Below are 18,540 nucleotides of genomic sequence, written 5' to 3'. Positions count from 1 at the left end.
ATTTATATATATAGTTATGTTTCAAGATACCTGTATACAATCTATGTACAGTATATGTTACATTTTTAAATGTTAGATAAAATATACAAATCAAATTAGTAATTGAGTTTAACTATTAAAAGAAATCGAACAGTTTTGAGCAAAACTGATGAAAGTTATAAGGATATTACTTGAATTTTCACTGGTTTATGAATTTAATATTTAAAAATTGTTATGGGGAAGTTAGAAATAACAAACAGCAGTTAAAGAGTTATAAAAGGCTGATATTAAAAGTCAGTTTTTTTCAAAAGGTATGCGATGAAATATATAATTTTTACAGAATCAATGCATTTTTTTCACATAAATTTAAATGGAATTTTGTATTCTACATTAATTTGATTTGTGCAAAATGTTTTTGTTCTCTGAAGGTATTATTAGTTTCATCATAAGTACTTTCATAAATATGTCTCAAAATTTTCCATTGAAAAAAAACTTAGTTTCACGAAAATTTAAGGAAAATAAGATTTTTCAAATATGTAAATTTATTAGTTACTAAGCAAATAAAGCATAAATAGTTATTTTTTATTATTCCGCAATTTTTGAAATAAACTTAAAATATTTATTAAAATAAATTATGAATTAAAAGCGAATAAGGCAAGACGTTTGTTTTAATATAGGTGTAATTTTCGTTACACATGGTTTTTTTTTAAATATTTAAAAAAAACAATAAACGATGCACATTGCATGGAATGAATTTTACAAGTCAATATTAAGCATTTTACTCATTAGAAATTGCAAAAATTTGATTCAAAATATTTTGGGAAATAAGAACGACATTAAGAAATTTCCATGCTGTAAATCTTTATACGTATCACGAGTATGCGTATATTTTATCTGTGCGTGCGTCAAATATTCTTTGTCTTCCACACTCATGGTTTCCAGTTCTAATTTTAGTAAGATATTATAAGATGTGCACACAGAATTTTTTAACATTATTTGTTGTTTAGTTACATTGTAAATGAAATTCACACAGGTGTTTGAATTATATATAATGTTCTCTATACAAAACAAATATAAATAATACATAAATATATAATAAATAAATAAATATATATAGTATACATGTTGAATATATATAATATATATGTTGAATATATATAATATATATGTTGAATATATATAATATATATGCTGAATGTATAATATATATAGTGAATACATAATACTCTGCATTAACTATATGGGAATTTCATATAGAAGGTATGAACTTCGAATTTAGTATGATGTAGTTGATGCCTTTTTAATTTCTTATGAAATTCATGAAATATCTTTACAATTTTAATAGAAAACGTATTTAAGAAATAGGCAGCATAAGCATGAAAAACAAAACGCATTCTTAAATTAAATTACGTTTTAAAAAATATTTCAACTCATAATTTAAAATTTTTTTGACAATTGTGATACTTAGCTTTAAAGAGAAATAGTTACCGAATTTAACAGCTATTTTCAGTTTTAGAAAATATTTAGACTTATAGCTTCACAAAAACCGGAAAATATGTTTCAATAACAATACTTGAATACACACCAGAATTAATATTTTTATTCTTTAATTTCGGCTCATTTAAAAAAAAAAAGTTATACGAACAATAGAAAATTTTAAACAAGAAAACAATGAAAATAATGAAAAATATAATAATAACAATCAAAGCTGACGTCTTCCAGGTCCGGAAGTCTTACCCCTTGACGACGTACTCCTTGACCCCCTGTTGCCCCCTGATATCGCCAGCTTCGGTTTTCATTATTATATATTTCATTATTTTCATTTTTTTCTTCTTTAAAATTTTCTTTTGGTTTCAATTTCCTTATGGAATTTCGACTGCATTGCACAACTTTCCTTTGGAAATGTAATATTTAATTGCTTTAGTCATGATTTTTGATTTCTCTTTTTATTACTAAGCTATACGAATGAAGAATAGTTTTGTTGCACCCTTTAAGTAAAAATATATTTAGCTCCTCCTGAAGTGTGTGAACAATATTTTTTAAATAAATCTACAAAAAGTGTGAAATTTTCAAATTCATAGGCATCCAAAGTAACAATGAATACATTAACACAAAACTTTTATTACAGGGGTTATACTTGGAATAAGTGATTATTAACAAATCTAATTAAATCTATAATTTGTATAAATTCGTAATCTATTTTAAATAAAATAAGTGTCCTTTATTTTACAACTTTCCAACTTCTTATTTCGTAGCAAAACTCTTTTTATCATAACAAATTTTCTAAACTTTAATGAAGTAATAAAAACTGGTTGGTTCTTTATTTTTACGAGACAGAAAAATGTTCTATCTTAAATATATCACTTCTCTATCAAAACCATTGAAGTATGAATTTATACCTCAATAATAGTTCGCAATTTATTTACGTTGTCCAGTACACAGTTAATATATTAACAAAGTTCAACCACTTTCTGTGATAAAGAAAATATTATACATCTGAAATTCAATTCAATAAGGAAAATGCCAACATCATCCTAAAACGTTTCTTGTTTTTCGCTATAAACAGCTTCTATTTAAGAATGTTACAAAACTTTAACTAACATGAGTTATGACGAAGACTTGCGATTATTGGCAACAAATGACATTAACTTCCCCAAAACTATGGAAGCCTAAACCACATAGTCGCCAAATACGTTTGGTAATATTAATTTAAATGAAATAGAATTTGTCTCCCAATTTAGTTTTCGTTCTTTTCTTCTATTAAGAATACATCAAAAGACACATGCCTCACACGGCGTAATGCATACTGCATTTTGTGATTACTTACAATATGTTATACAAAACACTTTACAACATTTTTTTTGAACATCTAGCTCCATGTGATTCTTGGTTGTTTAAAATTAAAGTAGAGGAAAATGTTCAAATTCACAATGAGTCATTTCGTGAACATTTAGCATTAATATATATCGAAGATAATCAGAGCTCCTTTTTTTTAAATTTCATCTTGTAAGCACCTAGTCATATACTTAGGAATTGCAAAATGCACGTGATCATTCAACAATTCAAATATCAATCATGGTGATGATGGAGTCCACGTATTAGCTGAAATTAAGAAAAAAATTCATTTAAAAAGCGTATTCAAGAAGTATCTTAAGTATTTTTTTTAGAGCAGATAAAGGAATTATCCTTAGAAAAAACTTAAAATAAAAGCAATAAAAAATCTTTAGAATGATAAAAATAAAATGTTAAAAAGCTCTTTTTGAAAATTATAAAAGTTCATCTTCATTGCACTAAAGTAATTACTACTTTGAATAGAAACACGAACTATTAATTCACCGTTTATTAAAATTTTTTGGAAACAAGATTCATTTTAACCGTTTTTACTATATTACAATTCATATATTAAGACGCATTTTATATACTATTAGATAATTTTGAAAAATATATAATTTTACTCAAAATATTTTTCAAAATATTTTAAATAAAATTATATATTTTCATGTAAACTGGGTTAATTGTTTTTTAAACTGATTTTTAAGAACAGTAAGGAAGTTATGACTTCGTTGATAAAAATTCCAGGTGTCACAAAAATGATCGACAATTTGAAAAATCAATTAAAGAAAAATTGAAACGAGATTAAAAAGGTATGTATAAAAAATTATTCATATAGTTAGACTAATCTTTCTCTACCGGATTTTTCAGAACAGTGAAGAAGTTATGACTTACTGAATAAAAATACCAGGTATCATAAAAATGACCGGCGATTTGAAAAGTCAACTGACGAAAAAACGAAAGAAGATAAAAGAAAAAAAGTACGATTACCTGCTTTACCTGCATTGATGAGAAAACTAGGTATTCAAATCTAGTTTTCTCTTCATGATTTAAAATCAGTTAGAAATTTCCTCAACAGATGACGCTGTTGACAATAGAAACTATAATGCAATGTTTTCTACTGCTTTAAAACCATTCCAACTGAAATACTTGAAAGGGTATCAGTTAATTTAGATTGCAGACTACATCACGTTACATCACGTTGCTGATAAAATGGGGTTATATTATTAGTTTTTAGTTAGACTCAACATAATTATTTTTATTTTTTTTTTTCAAATCAGTTAGACTTCTGTTTACGAACAGTGTATCAAATTTTAAAACTTAGTGGAAAAAATTCCCCAGCAGAAAGTAGCAACGCGTCCATTTTTACCACTTTCACTTTTTATTTAACTGATTTTTAAAATCACCGCCCATTTTTGCGCATTAGGCACATTTAAATACTGTTTAATACGTTGAGTCTCACGCTCATTTTTAAGGAAATCATTTAGGAATCAGGTTACGCACACTGCTTAGAAGAGCTCGTATTGTGGTATAGCAATGAAAATCGCACTAATAATAGATTGAAATAAATAAATATTCAATTTATAATGACTCAGCCTACACGGAGAGTTCAGTTCCAGCCACTGCTGACTGACTCAGCTTAAGCGGAGAGTTTAGTTCCAGACACTGTTGACTGACTCAGCATAAACGGAGAGTTCAGTTCCAGCCACTGATTACTGACACAGCACTCAACGAGTTAGTTGATTTTTAAAATCAGCCGTGATTTTTGAGCAACGGCATATTTGCATACAGTATAAAAAATAAATACTGAATTTCACAGTGTGTTAACTCCTTCGTTATTTTGCATATAACTTCATTAATACAAAATGTTTGAATGATTAGATAAAAAATATTAATGGAATGCATTTTTAAAAGTTATAGAAGTAATGTGATTTAAATGTAATTGGTTTTGAAGTAAATGTTAAAAATACATTTTATTACATACCTTGATACCGCATATTTCTATGCATATTGGGGCAATCTTTCCCCTGTAAAACATGACATATAATAATATAGTAGAAGTATATTAAAGCAGGATTTAAAGTACAATTTTTTTACTAATGAGTAATATGAATATTGTTTAAAAATAAATAATATAACAATTTAGGGAAAGACTTAATATCTGGGAGAAATTGAGTTAGATTTTAAAAACAAATACTTGAAATAAAATTCAATTGTAATTCTTAAACTTGATACAAATCTTAAAAATATTTTAGAAATGAATTTAAAAATTATTTTAATATCATTGAAAATATACTCCGAATCATCAAAGCAATTTAAAATAAAATGAATAAAATATCCACTCTAAAAATGTTACTAAATTGACTAAAAAAATTAAATGTCTATTTTCCTCCTATTTAAGCTATTACCGTCAGTTTTTAAACTATTTACATCAATTTTAGTTTTAACTAAGCTTATATTTGGTTTCCACTTTAATTGCTATATACTTTTAATTTAGAAAATGTGTCATATATCAATAAATCTTAGCTTTTTTGCAAAACTTTTTAAATAAAAACTTTTTTTGTAAGTCTAAGAAAAATTGGTTCTAATTTTTTCTGCAAATTACTTTTCAATTTTATTCTTCTTAGCTAATTTATTTACTTAAGAGTTCAAATTACAAAAAAATATTTTTTAAAAACTGTTTTGGAAAGAAAATTCTTTTTGAAATAGTGTAAAAATGATTGAAAGGGTAATTAAATGAAGATGGTGTATAATATTTTTTTAAACATTGAGTTACTGTCATAAAAATAAATGTCATAAAAATAAGCTATTTTACTAAAGTAGGGTATGTATAAGGGATATATGAATGGCTGGAAACATTGCTGGATGAAGGTGCTAAGGAAAAGTTTTCTGAGTTTAAGAGCAAAAGCTTCAGAAAATGTAATGACATGATATATTTAGATTTGACATGAAGCTATTGACAACCTATTTTTTTATTCAAACCATCATACTTAAAATCTTAGCACAAATTATACTACTGATTATGACATGTTTTTAAACCTAAAATTTTGAGTATTTACAGAATGATTTTTGGCATTTCTTCCACTAAGTTAGTGAATAAACGTATATCTCTTTAAAATACGATTAAAAACTCCTTTAGTAACGTAAGTTATTAGTGAATAGTTAAGTACGTAAGTTATTAGTGAATTTAGTTTGACTATTCCTCACTAATTATCGGTACCTTAAATCACCATAATATCGGTACCTTAAATCGTAACATTGAGCAAATTTACTGCACTTTTATAAAGATGTTAAAGCGAACCATATTACTGTTGAAATATAAGCCCTGGTATCCTGTATTCCAGTCAAAAAAGTTCTGTAATATCGTTCATCTTAGCATTACACTAAGTTTGCATCAAGATTAAACGATATTATGAAAAACCGGTTTAGTTGAATTATAATATCGTTACATTGAATCGTATCAGTGTGCAAATTTACTTCAACTTTATTAGCGTCTTAAAGCAAACCACTTTTCTGTTCAATATGAACGATGCTATCGTGTATTCAAATTTAAGAAAAACGGTGACATGGTTTGACTTGGCGCTATAATAAGCTTGTGACAACTTTGATTGAAAAAGTATTTTACTTAAATATAAATATTCAAGTTTCGGAAGTACTTTAATATGGTTGAACTTTGCATTACTTCAAGTTAGCTTCGAGATTGAACAATATTAAAAAGAAAATGGGTTCAACTTTAAACCATAATATCAGTACTTTGAATCGGAGCACTGAGCAAATTTACTACAACTCTAAAAAGGTGCCAGAGTGAAGTAAATTCCTGTTCAAATATTATCCATGGTATCGTGTATTTAAGTCTAAAAAGTTAAAATTAAAATAAAACTAAAGTTTAAATTAAAATTGAAATGGAAATAAAAGAGAATATAGCACTCGTTTGGAGATTTTTTTAACAGTGAAGTTAGTTCAATAAATGTATTCATAGAAGAATTATTTTAAATTTGATATAATACTTTTGAAAGTATTTTATGTAAATATTCAGCAAGGTGAAAATAATTTATTTAATAGTCAAAATTTCTTAAACAATATACATTTACACCATAGCTACCTAATAGTATTTTAATTTTGTTCTAGACAATTAATAATTTCATGACTGCGCTGGAAATAAGAATCCACTTTGTCGATTCTCTAAAAATTGCTGTTTCCCTGCTTGCGAATTATTTTGCTCATAATTGATTGAGAATTATACGCAAGATAAAAACAACCACTTAGCTAGAATGATTACTTGACAAAATTAATAACTTCCGGGATAAGAAAATTGTTTTTCAAGACACCTTGTAATTAAAATCAGAGCTCTGTTCATTACTAAAACTTTTCAAGTCTTCGCTGGGATGCTGTTTTTTAAATTCTTATTAACGGTTCGTAAATGATGGTATTTTCAACTAAGTTCTCCATATATGGCACAATTAGCATTAGCTGCCAATCAATTTATTGACGTTTCCTCTGCCGTTTGTTTTAACGAGATAAACAGCAATAACTTAGATAATGGCGTATGAAAAATGATTCTCGATTTTCAAATAGTGAGTCTGAAATTCTACTTTAAAAAGAGTCTATTTAAAAAGGTAAAATGTGCCCTTTCGTTGTTATTCATATCTTAAGGTTGAAGGGTTTTTAATTTCCATTTTCTAATCATTTGATTCAATAAGCACAGTTTTAACGCATCTCGAAATGTTATAAAGTGAATAAATTGATAATCATTAGTAATATCTATTTTTTTAAGTACCGTAAGTGAATGCAATTTCAACTCACATCAACGAATTGTTTTAGAATTGCATATTTCTTGATTTGGCATTAAAATCATACAACTCTACTTTATTCTAATTAAATTTATTTTGCACATTCATTAATAAATAAACATTTAGAATTAAACATATTTCGTTAGATATAAAATTTTTATCATCCTACTTAATAAAGGAGGTAAGCTAAAGTTTAAAATACTGAGACCTAATAGTTTCAGAAGATCAGCTCAAAATATGAGCCAGTTAATTTTAATTTTACTTTGCTGCGTATTTGCGTGAATAAATTTTTTTTTTTTTTGCACACAATTACAAATGAAAAGCGATTGAGAACAGAGGACTTAGATTCTTTGTCGCACAAAACAAATAATTCACAAAAAATTGTTCGAATACCATGCTTTCAAACTCAATTTTTCTTTAAATGAATCACGTATTAGTTTACAAAGTATAGTTTATAAATGAGAAATTTGCTGAACTTGCTACCAACCGAAAAAAAAATTGTTTTATAAACTATTTAATTTCATTGTAATCGATTGTAGGGTATGAATGATGGTTTAACCCGAGTCAGCCAAAATTATCAGGCACAAAAAGTATCTAAATTGCATAAATTTAACATCTCAGTAAAGTAGCAGCAAATTTACACTGTTTTAATTTAGGACACCGACCAGTTTAACGTTGAACTGATTTTTCAGAGAGGGTTAAGGAACTTGTAGAGTTCATAATATAAATCAACCCTGTGAAATTATAGACCAATAAAAATTTTAAAAGGGGCTAATTTGAGGAAAGAATTAAAATACTTAGAAAGAGGAAATTTTTTTTACAATATTAAATATATTTTTATGATTTTGCTAAGGATTAATTTATTGGTTAGAGTAATTCAAGGATTGAAACGAGTTACTGTCACTTGAGATCAATTGCTTCCACTTCACACTCATTCTAAGGGGATAATCGGTTTTCTGCTGTATTGCGTTCTTAAATCCCTGGAATTATTGTTTCAAAACAAAAATCTGGGGTTTTTCGCTTTTGGACTAAAAAAATTCTCAAGCCTTTTACCAGGATTAAATCTAATTTATATAGGATGGAAAAAAGTGCTTCGATAAAGGAAGTTTGTAATGGGGGTTGGAGAAGAAAAGAATGTTGAGGGGGGTAGAAAAAATGGACCTATTGGATTTTTTTTTTTTTTGAAACCCGAATAGATAAAATATATAAGCAAGCGGAACATCGTATCGCTCGTAAACAGAGGTGACGATATATATCGATTAATCGATGATGACTTACGTCCTCACGAATGAAATTTATGTTGCTTCGTAGAGCTCGTCGGTTTAATGGTAGAGGAGGTCTGAAATTGTTGCCCAGGGGAGCTTTAGGATTGCGTTCGTCACCTTGCATCAACTTGCGTAAAATGAAAAGCTGAAAAAAAAAACAAAAACATGTTTATAAGGAAATATAATGCATTATCATAGAAACTAAAATGCTAACTGTATCCCATTATTTGCTGAAAATAAAAAAACAACATAGTTTAATAGTTTTCAGCATAATAAAGATGATGCAATGAAGGTAATATGAATAAAAGAGACATAAATGTCAATATATACATGTATATTTATAAATAAATACTAGTTATATTTTTCTATTCATACTGATGTATATTATTTGCACTTTTATTATGATACATATTATGATATATTGATATAGAATATATTCGAATTCCGCATTTTTTTTCGAATTTTTACGCAGCATAAAATAAAGTAATTTGTTGTGAGTAATTTCGTAGATTATATTATCCTTTTTTTCCTTTGTCTGGATTCAATGAAGAAGTTTAATAGCACAGGAGCAAGAATCAGCTATACTGTGCTAAACTTGAACGGTATTAAAATTTCAGATAAGTTGATCGGATGTTGTTAGATGCGAAGGAAGAAAATAATGTGATACCTTGAAGTCGTGTGATCTGTGTCCACATGAAAAAGGAAAATTGTGAAATTGAACATTGAGGGTCTTCTATTTAAAATGAAATTACATTTGAATTAAATGCTGCTGCTTCATAAATTTTTATTCTATAAATTCTGCTGAAGCAAGTTAATATTGCGGTCAGCATTTAGAGGCGATTGCATGGTATCAGAAAGGAGAAGTGATACTTTAGATATTTAATTCAGTTAATAAATGAATAAGTGAAGTTATAAAATAGAAAAGTATTTTTCACAAGCATTTCATGAATTCCTTTATAAGAAGCTCAGAACGATAATAAACTAAGCGACGGTAAACTGTTTACTCTGGACGCAGCTCGAAATACTTGTTTAAGAAAATGGACACAGCTATTTGAAGAATTAACACAGTTATTTGAGAAAATGGACACAACACTTGATTCCATTTTTCAGATTTCCTTTTATGAGTATTGTTTTTTTTAAATAAACATACTGAGGAAAAATCAGTCAGTAATGTGATATTTGCTTAAATTACTTGGTTCACGTCATTAATTTTTCTTAAAGACTTAAAAATTCAGCAGTTGTTGTTACCATGGGACTCATAAATTTATAATAGTAGTAAATTTACGTTGTAGGAATTCAGATTTTGAAATTCTGTTTATCATTCAGAGTTCTGAATACGAAGGCATTCAGCTAAATATACTGAGTCACCAGGACCCCGAAATCGGATGCTTTGCCCGGTAATGATTTTGCGTTTAAATAAGTAAGGAAAAGTAAATACGAAATTTTTTAATTCGTAATAAAGTAAGTACGACGTTGAAGGAAAAGTATTTGCGAAATTCAAGCTATCACATCTTAACTTCTGGTTTATTAGTTAAAATTGAGATTTACGTTGAAAAGACGAATTTTTTGTTGCGTTCATTTTCTTAGATACACATTTTGAGCCATGTTCATTTTCTTAAATACGCATTTTGAACCATGTTCATTTTCTTAAATAAGCATTTCAAACTGTGTCCATTTCCTTAAACTTTCATTTCTTGCAGTGAATAATTTTTTAAACTCACATTTCGAGCTGTTTCCATTAACTCAACCACAGATTTCGAGTTGTGTCTATTTCGAGATGTCTCCGATATTCTTTCTCCTTTTACCGATTGACATGACGTTTGAAGATGATCTTGAATATTCGTTATTTTTTAATCCTGAGTTTTTAATTTTTAATTATGTGCTTATAAATTTCTTTATGTGTTCAAATAAATCTTTCATGGTTATTCTAAAAAAATATGTAAGAAAAGAGCTTTGCATAAACTGGATGCAAAATTAGAACATTTTCAAATGTGGCAGACTACCTAATGCAGACCTGTTTGATTTCGGAAAAGTAACACACAATAAGTTCGTAAATGTTATATCTATGAAATACTGAATTAAATATAATCAAAAACACTTTTAGTTTTACATAAATTGAATAAAGAAGCTATATTTTGGTTTTCGCTGGTTTCTGCATGAAAAGTTTAATAAAAAAAATCCTATGCTATTTGCCGTATTTTGGAGTTCAGCAAAATTTTCTGAAAAGTATTAAATAATAAAACACATTTTTTAAAAAGTTAAGCTCGTAGTTTTTTTTCGAAAAAAAGCCCCATAAAAACTGAAAAAATAACAAAAATTGAACTTAGAAAAAAGTACAAACAAGAAAAAAGATAGAAGGAAATAAAAATGAGTAAAAATAAATAAGGTTAGGCTTAAGAAAATTGAAAAAAAAGGTGCTATGAAAAAGAAGTAGTCATTAATGTACCCATTAACAACTTCTTATAAATACATTAAGTTTTTTAACTGAATTCATCCAGTAATAACTTTGTTAAACACTTAATTTTTAGATGTAGAACTTTCTTATAATGTGTTTCAATTTATTACCGAAAGTATTAAATTTTACATCGCATATTTTAAAAAATGTATATCTATATAAAAGAATATAATACATAGTTTGTATAATTTCAATTCAACATTTCAATTTCCAAAAATCATTTAACTTATGATTGGACCAATTTGATTTAAATGGGTTTTTATCACTGTTAAAATAAAGTGCGTAATTTTAATAACTTTAATTAAAAAATTTTTTTATTTAAAAGAATTATAATATAAAGAAAGAACAAAAATATATAAACAGTAAAAAAAAACAGTTTTACCCGAGAAAGAAATTCTAACTTAAAAAGTTTAGTTTCAAAAAAGAAAATTGTCGTAAAGAAAATAACCCGAACATGGAAAACAGACTTTATATCACATGAAAGTTTCATTTAACCGCACAGCCTATCGTAATTCCGGAGATTTTTCAAAAAGCAGTTTTTCATTTAAAAACTCAAAAAGTAAAAAAAAAAAAAAAAAAATGGATACCTGTGTCATCCACATGAGGTACTCCGATTTTACGAACGAAATCTCATTAAATTTTTACTTTTAAAAAAACTCTCCCGCGAAAAGCACCTTTTTCTCCCTGTGTAATAATCGAAAAGAGATTGTTGTTCAAGTCAGTATTTTCTTTAATTACAGAAGAGTGACACGGCAAGTTTGAATCATAATTAAGTTTTCGTCTTTTGCACTTTTCTTTTCCTTTAACTTCGTATCTTTGTGTCATCGGAGGGAAAACAGCCCTTTTACTAGTCTTTAAATCACACACCATGGAAAATTCATTTGGGATTTTTTTTTTTGTAATTCTCCTTTCGTTTTTCTTCTTATTCCAGTAGTGCGAGCTATCTAATAGCAATGTGGAAACACGCATGCGAATTTTTGGAGTGGAAATATTCAGGAACGGAATTTCGTTGCTTTCTTACACTTTCATTTATTTTTATCAGACAATTTTTATTTCTGTTATTTTTTTTTATCCAATATGTGTGGCGTGAATGAGAAAATCACGAAGGAAATCGTGTCTTAGCATTTGTTTTTGCACGAGTGTAACTCGCTTTCAACATAATTTGTAAAAAAATATAAATATATGATATGATTAATGCTTTTTTCGTGACGAGGAAAATAATTTTTTCTCGAAAGGATTATGGAATATATGATACAAGAATGAATGTGTTTCTAAATAAGACTTCACGAACAAGGAGGAAAATAAATAAATTTATGTATTTAACATTTTCTGTAAATTGGGTATTTACATGTGAAAATGAGTATTCCTTAAATGGAAATAATTTATCGAAATAGTTTTTATACGTATACTTTAACGAAAGCGAGTTTTGTTTTCTGTCAATTCTTTTATAAAGAATATTTTTCAAGAAAAAATAAGCTAAACCAAAAATTTAGACTTTCAGTATACAAACTTGTGGTATATATGCCTTTTCTCCCTGAGTTATTCTATAAAAAAGGAATTGTCTTTCACGTTGATATTTTATTTAGCTATAGAAGAGTGACTCAGCAAGTTTAAATTATAAATATGCTTTCGCCTTTTGCACTTTTCTTTAACTTCGTATCTTTGTGTCATCTGTGGGAAAAGTGCCCTTTACCTAGTCATTAAATTACACACCATAGAAAATTCCTTTAGGATTTTTTTTTAAATTTGCTTTTTGGATTTCTTCTTATTCCACTAGTGTGAGCTATCTAATAGTAATTGGGAAACACGCATGGGAATTTTTGGAGGGAAATATTCTGGAACGGAATTTCGTTGCTTTCTTACCCTTTCAGTTATTTTTGTCACAAAATTTAAATTTTTATTATTTTTTCTATCCATGAGAAGCAATATTTGTGGCGGGAAAGAGATAATCATGAAAGAAATCGTGTCTTAGCGCTTGTTTTTGAACGAACGTAACTCACTTTCATCATAGTTTGTAAAAAAAAAATTAATATATGATAAGATTCATTCCTTTTTTCATGTCGAAGAAAATTTTTTTCTCTTTATGTTCCATAAACATTTTAAGAAAAAAAAAATTCTATTTTTTTTTCTTAAAATGTTTATGGAATATATGATACAGGAATGAATGTGCGTCTAAATAAGATTTAGCAAACAAGAATAGAAGAAGAGTAGCTCGGAAAGTTTAAATCGTAATTAAGTTTTCGTCTTCTGCCCCTACTTTTACTTAAACTTCGTATCTTTATGTCATCACAGGAAAGAGAAATTTTTTAAAACATCTTTAAGTAGCATACTATAGAAAATTTATTTATAATTACTTTTTTTGTTATTTTCTTTTTAATTTTCTATTATGATTCCATTAATGCAAGCTATCCAATAGCAATGTTAAAAAGCGCTAGACAGGAAATGTTCAGCAACGATATTTCATTGCTTTCTTGTAATTTATAGCTGTTCAACTAATTATCGCTGTTATTTTTTTTATCCATGAGAAGCGATAAGTGTGAAGTGAGTGTGATGCAAATGAGAAACTTCAGAAAAAATCTTATTTTAGACTTTGCTTTTGCAAGAGTGTAATTTGGTTTCCACATAATTCTTAGGAAACGGCGCATTTGTTAAAATATGCTTATAAAAACTCTTTCAATATTTTTACCACTTAATGAATATTCATTTTCAAACCTAAACAACAAATTTGCTGAAAAGGTTAAACTTATAAATTTAGTTAATTTAAATGGTTTTCCATGAAGTCTTATTTAGACTCTCATTCGTTTCTTTTAAATATCTATACACCGTAAAAAAGGGTTTTTCAAATTGAGCAAAAAAGTGTCCAAATTGCTCCGAAACAAATATGGTCAAATTTAAAACTCCCATTTATTCATTATTGAGTATTGACATGCTCAAAATTGAAAGAGCATATACTCATTTTTGAGGAAATTGAGTAGTCTCAAAATTGATGTTTAGGGTGAAATATGATAGAGAAATGTACGTTGATAGTCAGCAGGATTCAAACCAAGAACCTCCAGCTTCGTAGTAAGATTACCAACCACCATATACATCCTGATGCGTCAATACAGACATTCTATTCGCTTAAAAGCTTATAAGATGTAGAGAAATAAGCAAAAAGTTAAATTAAAATCTTCTGTCTCAGCTATTCGACTATATTCTAAAAATAGCATCACTTTATACCTTTGAATTTGGAAACTAATGTATCACTATGTGTCATTACGGTGGTCATTATAAAATGCTTTCTAACCCTTTTGAGTCTAGAGTGTACAACTATGGTGGTTAGAGCATCTTGCTACGAATACGGAGGTCCCAGGTTAAAATCCTGTTAGCTGCCAACGATCATTTCTCCCTCCATGTTTTTTTTTGGAGACTATGCTTTTTACTCGAAAATTAGTACATATTGTTTCAACGATTCAATTTTGATGTATATATATATATATATTGGATGGTTCAGCTATATATTTTTTTTAATGTTACAGCTTTTCTGCTGTCACCCACCCTCTAGTTTTGCACAAAATTTCCCTTAAATAGGACTGCTACATAACGAACCACAATCGTCTTGCAGTTTTAACAATCATAAAAAAAACAAGAAATATTTAAAAATATTACCTATAAGGTATAATTTAATTTGAATAATGCGAACAAATGAGAATTGAGCATAATTTTTTACCAAGAGAGGATTTAGTAGCAGTTGGGTATTTTTTACTGTCTTCGGCAACAATCTGTAAAACAAATTGTTTCACATTTTCATCTTTTGTGTGTTTGTTTTTGCATATGTCTTGTACAAATTAAATTCCTCTTTCAGCAGCCCATTCACAACCGCTCCTTCTCAAGTTTTTTTCTTTCCAACTTTGTAATTAGGATCATCCTTCCATGTTAAAGGATCTCTTCCGTGGAAAAACAGAAAATTTCGCGAAGAAAAGTTCTGCAGTGGTGGTTAGAAAAGACGAAAACTGATTGTTTATGAAGAAAGAAATTAATTTATGTGCAGAATGTAGCACTTTTATTTATTTATTTCTTCTTCATCTTTATCCGCCTTCAGCGTAACCTGATCCATATTTGTCTTAAATAAGTCAACAAATAAGTTTTTCTATTACGTTGCAGAGCGGTTCGAGTTAAAACCAGGTTTTCTGTATCGAACCAAAGTGTTTCGGTAGAAGCCATTATTATAAAACCCCATCTATATCAGTTATTTTGCATCGATCGAATATTTCAACAGGGCAGAGGGTAAAAAAATAGCAATTAGCTTCAAGTTTCTGGAACTACTGCTGTCTTTGTTGCTGATTTTGCTTATAGATGACTGATATATTTTACTGTCGTCGTCACCCTTGCTGCTTGATGTTAAATCGTGATAATATATTAATCTTGATGCATTAAAGAGTTGTTCCATTTCTTCAAATGTTCTTTTTTCCCTCTCAGCCTCAATTGCAACGTGTTCTTTCTTCTTTGTTTTTAGTTTTAGATCTATGACATGTATGGAACCTGGTAGTCCTTTTTGGAACTGAAGCATTATGAATTTCTTATCTACTTCAACTTTTTATTTGTCTCAAAGCATCTGCATGTGCTATGTTAAAGAGATCGTCCATAGTTTTCACAAAAATATTCCTTTTTTTCTTCTTCTTTGCCAACAGTTCTGGAAAAATTTTTTCGTAAATATATCCGTTCCCCATAGAGTTTGACTACCTTATCAATGAAAAGTTATTTCTTCTAGCCAATGTTTCACCAAAAAATAAAATTTCTTGTGTAGCGGTTGCTATATTTGCGATTCTCATATGGTAGGAAAAAACCCCCCCAACTATTCGATTGGAAATGTAGCCCACAAGAGTGATATAAAAATCGTTTCCTAACTTGTGTGGTGAACTACCTGAAGAAGTTGATGCTATTTTACAAATCTAGAAGAAACAATACTGAGAAATTTCTTTCAAGGAAAGGATACCAAATAGAAATAACTTACAAAAACGGCCTCTTGGCGTACCGAAAATGCGCACAGACGGATATATTTTAAGCAAGACGGAAAGTCACAGACGGATATATTTTAAGCAAGTGTAACTCTAAACATCAATGAAAGTCACCAACGATGAAATAAAATAAAATAATTAAAAATAAAGAAAAAAACCTAAAAGAGGACTTTTAGAGTAAAAATTTTAAAACTTCATCATTGATGTGGGTCGTACTGCAGAAATATATATATATGTACATATATATATATATACATAACNATATATATATATTTGTATATATAAATATAAGTATTTGTGTGTGTGTATCTAAAATGAATATTCTTCTAGATAAGACTTCTCGAGCAGGAACGTATACATTTTACTTTTTTTTCGAATTTCTAGTATAATAATAAAGAAAATAAGTTTCTTTTTCTATCCTTTACATAACATAAGAATATTTTATATTTGGAAAACAATTATTTGAATAGTTTTTATATCTTTACTTTAACAAAAGCACTTTTTTGCTTCTTTTCATTTTTTAAGGAATATTTTTTTTCAATTTGAGCATAATTATATTTATTGTTGTTGTTGTTGTTAATTTACGTCGCACTAGAGCTGCTCAAAGGGCTATTGGCGACGGTCTGGGAAACATCCCGGAGGATGATCCGAAGACATGCCATCACAATTTTGATCCTCTGCAGAGGGGGTGGCGCCTCCACTTCGGTAGCCCGACGACCTGCACGCGGAGTCGAGCACTTTACGGTAGCACAGTTTAACGATGACCAATACCGCACACCCTCGGTCCCTACGCAGACTGATCCAAGTGGTCACCCACCCGCACACTGACCGTAGCCAGAGATGCTTGACTTCGGTGATCTGCTGGGAACCGCGTCTTAACGATCAGTCCACTGCGGGACGAGCATAATTATAATTTTAGCTTTTGAGGTCGAGGAAAGTGGAATAAGATCGTGCAGTTTTGATTCGAAGGCCTGCTGAAGCTTAACTGTTTTACCTAGTAACTGACTGATTTTATCAAAATATTTATTGTTTAGTGCGTACAAAACTAATTTTTTAAAAAAAAAAAATCAAAAATGAACTGCCTTTTTTCATAAATTATTATTTTCTAGAAAAAGTCAAATCACCCGGTATACGAGATAACTCTATGGGAAATTTAGAAGTACTAGAACTTCAATGAAAAATAGAAGAAACCTCTATTTTATATGGCCATTTAAAAATATTATGCATGCAATTTACACGTGTTGTAGATGTAGTTCCTCCGCGGCAATGCAGCTCTAGGGGGCTCAGAAGTAAGAATGAACTCAAGTTACGTACATTTATTCAACGCATAATAATCTGGATGAAAAATAATTTTGTAACTGTTATGGCAAAAAAATAAGGCTAGTTTAAAAACAGTAGAACATTACAGAGTCGACATGGTGAAACGAACTTATCTATACAGATGCCAGGAATAAATCAACTACAATACGCCATTATGGTAGATCCTTTGTCTCAACCAGTGAAGTGTAATTTAGAGCTTGCCCACTAAGAAAACAGAACTAATTTCAACACAATCCAGATACCTGTTCTAACACCACTATACGGTCTTACCTACTCTCTCTTATATAGTTCCAGTGTTATGTTATATTGCTGTCTAATCAATTATTGATATCTTACTCTTAAACATTTTAGTGCGTGTTCCACTAAAATATCTTTCAAATTAGTAGCAATATTCTTTAGTGCGCAGAATTGAAACTATTTTGTTTAGAAATTCCTAACCATAATTACACGATATTATGGTTCATTTTGAACTAAAACATGGTTCAATTTAACATTTTTTTATTTCAGTCATGTACTTATTTTATTGCTCAAAGTTTAACCTATGTTTTTTAGAGCATTTTGCATTTAAAGTATTTTGATCTTTATTTAAGAAAGAAAAACAATTGGTTGAATTTGATTTTCCTTGAACTTGTTAATTTATGTACATTTTATACTAAGCAAATGGTTAATTGAATTTTGAAGGAGACTGTTTGAATATTGAAGAAGTATTTTCTTTTTGATTATTTCAGAAGAAGCTACAGCTATTTTTAACAATGAATATACATTCTTTAAAGCAACCATTTTCATGAAAGTCTTTCTGAACCAAAATAAATGCGTAACTAATAAATAACGATAAAACTAAACAAAGCATTTGCTTATTATCATATATATATATTAAACAGAAACCAAAAATATGCTAAAAT

The 18,540-nt window shown here is 28.5% G+C and overlaps 1 protein-coding gene across 1 annotated transcript in view; it reads right to left on the bottom strand.

Annotated features, from left to right (window-relative positions):
• Positions 1 to 1,273: 1,273 nt before the first annotated feature.
• The window catches only part of LOC107447997 (carbonic anhydrase-related protein 10-like), a 595,805-nt gene continuing 578,538 nt past the window's right edge, over positions 1,274 to 18,540 (bottom strand). The window contains exons 8-10 of the mRNA XM_071187366.1: positions 8,880 to 9,011; positions 4,796 to 4,838; positions 1,274 to 3,081 (exon numbers count right to left, since the gene is read on the bottom strand). Coding sequence (XP_071043467.1) covers positions 3,053 to 3,081; positions 4,796 to 4,838; positions 8,880 to 9,011 — 204 coding nt within the window. The 3' untranslated portion in view covers positions 1,274 to 3,052. The remainder of the gene's footprint in view (positions 3,082 to 4,795; positions 4,839 to 8,879; positions 9,012 to 18,540) is intronic.

Source organism: Parasteatoda tepidariorum, chromosome X1, assembly GCF_043381705.1.
Source record: "Parasteatoda tepidariorum isolate YZ-2023 chromosome X1, CAS_Ptep_4.0, whole genome shotgun sequence".
NCBI classification, from domain to species: Eukaryota; Metazoa; Arthropoda; class Arachnida; order Araneae; family Theridiidae; genus Parasteatoda; species Parasteatoda tepidariorum.
Note: the sequence above shows the minus strand (reverse complement) of the source record. Positions and strands in the feature narration are given on the sequence as shown.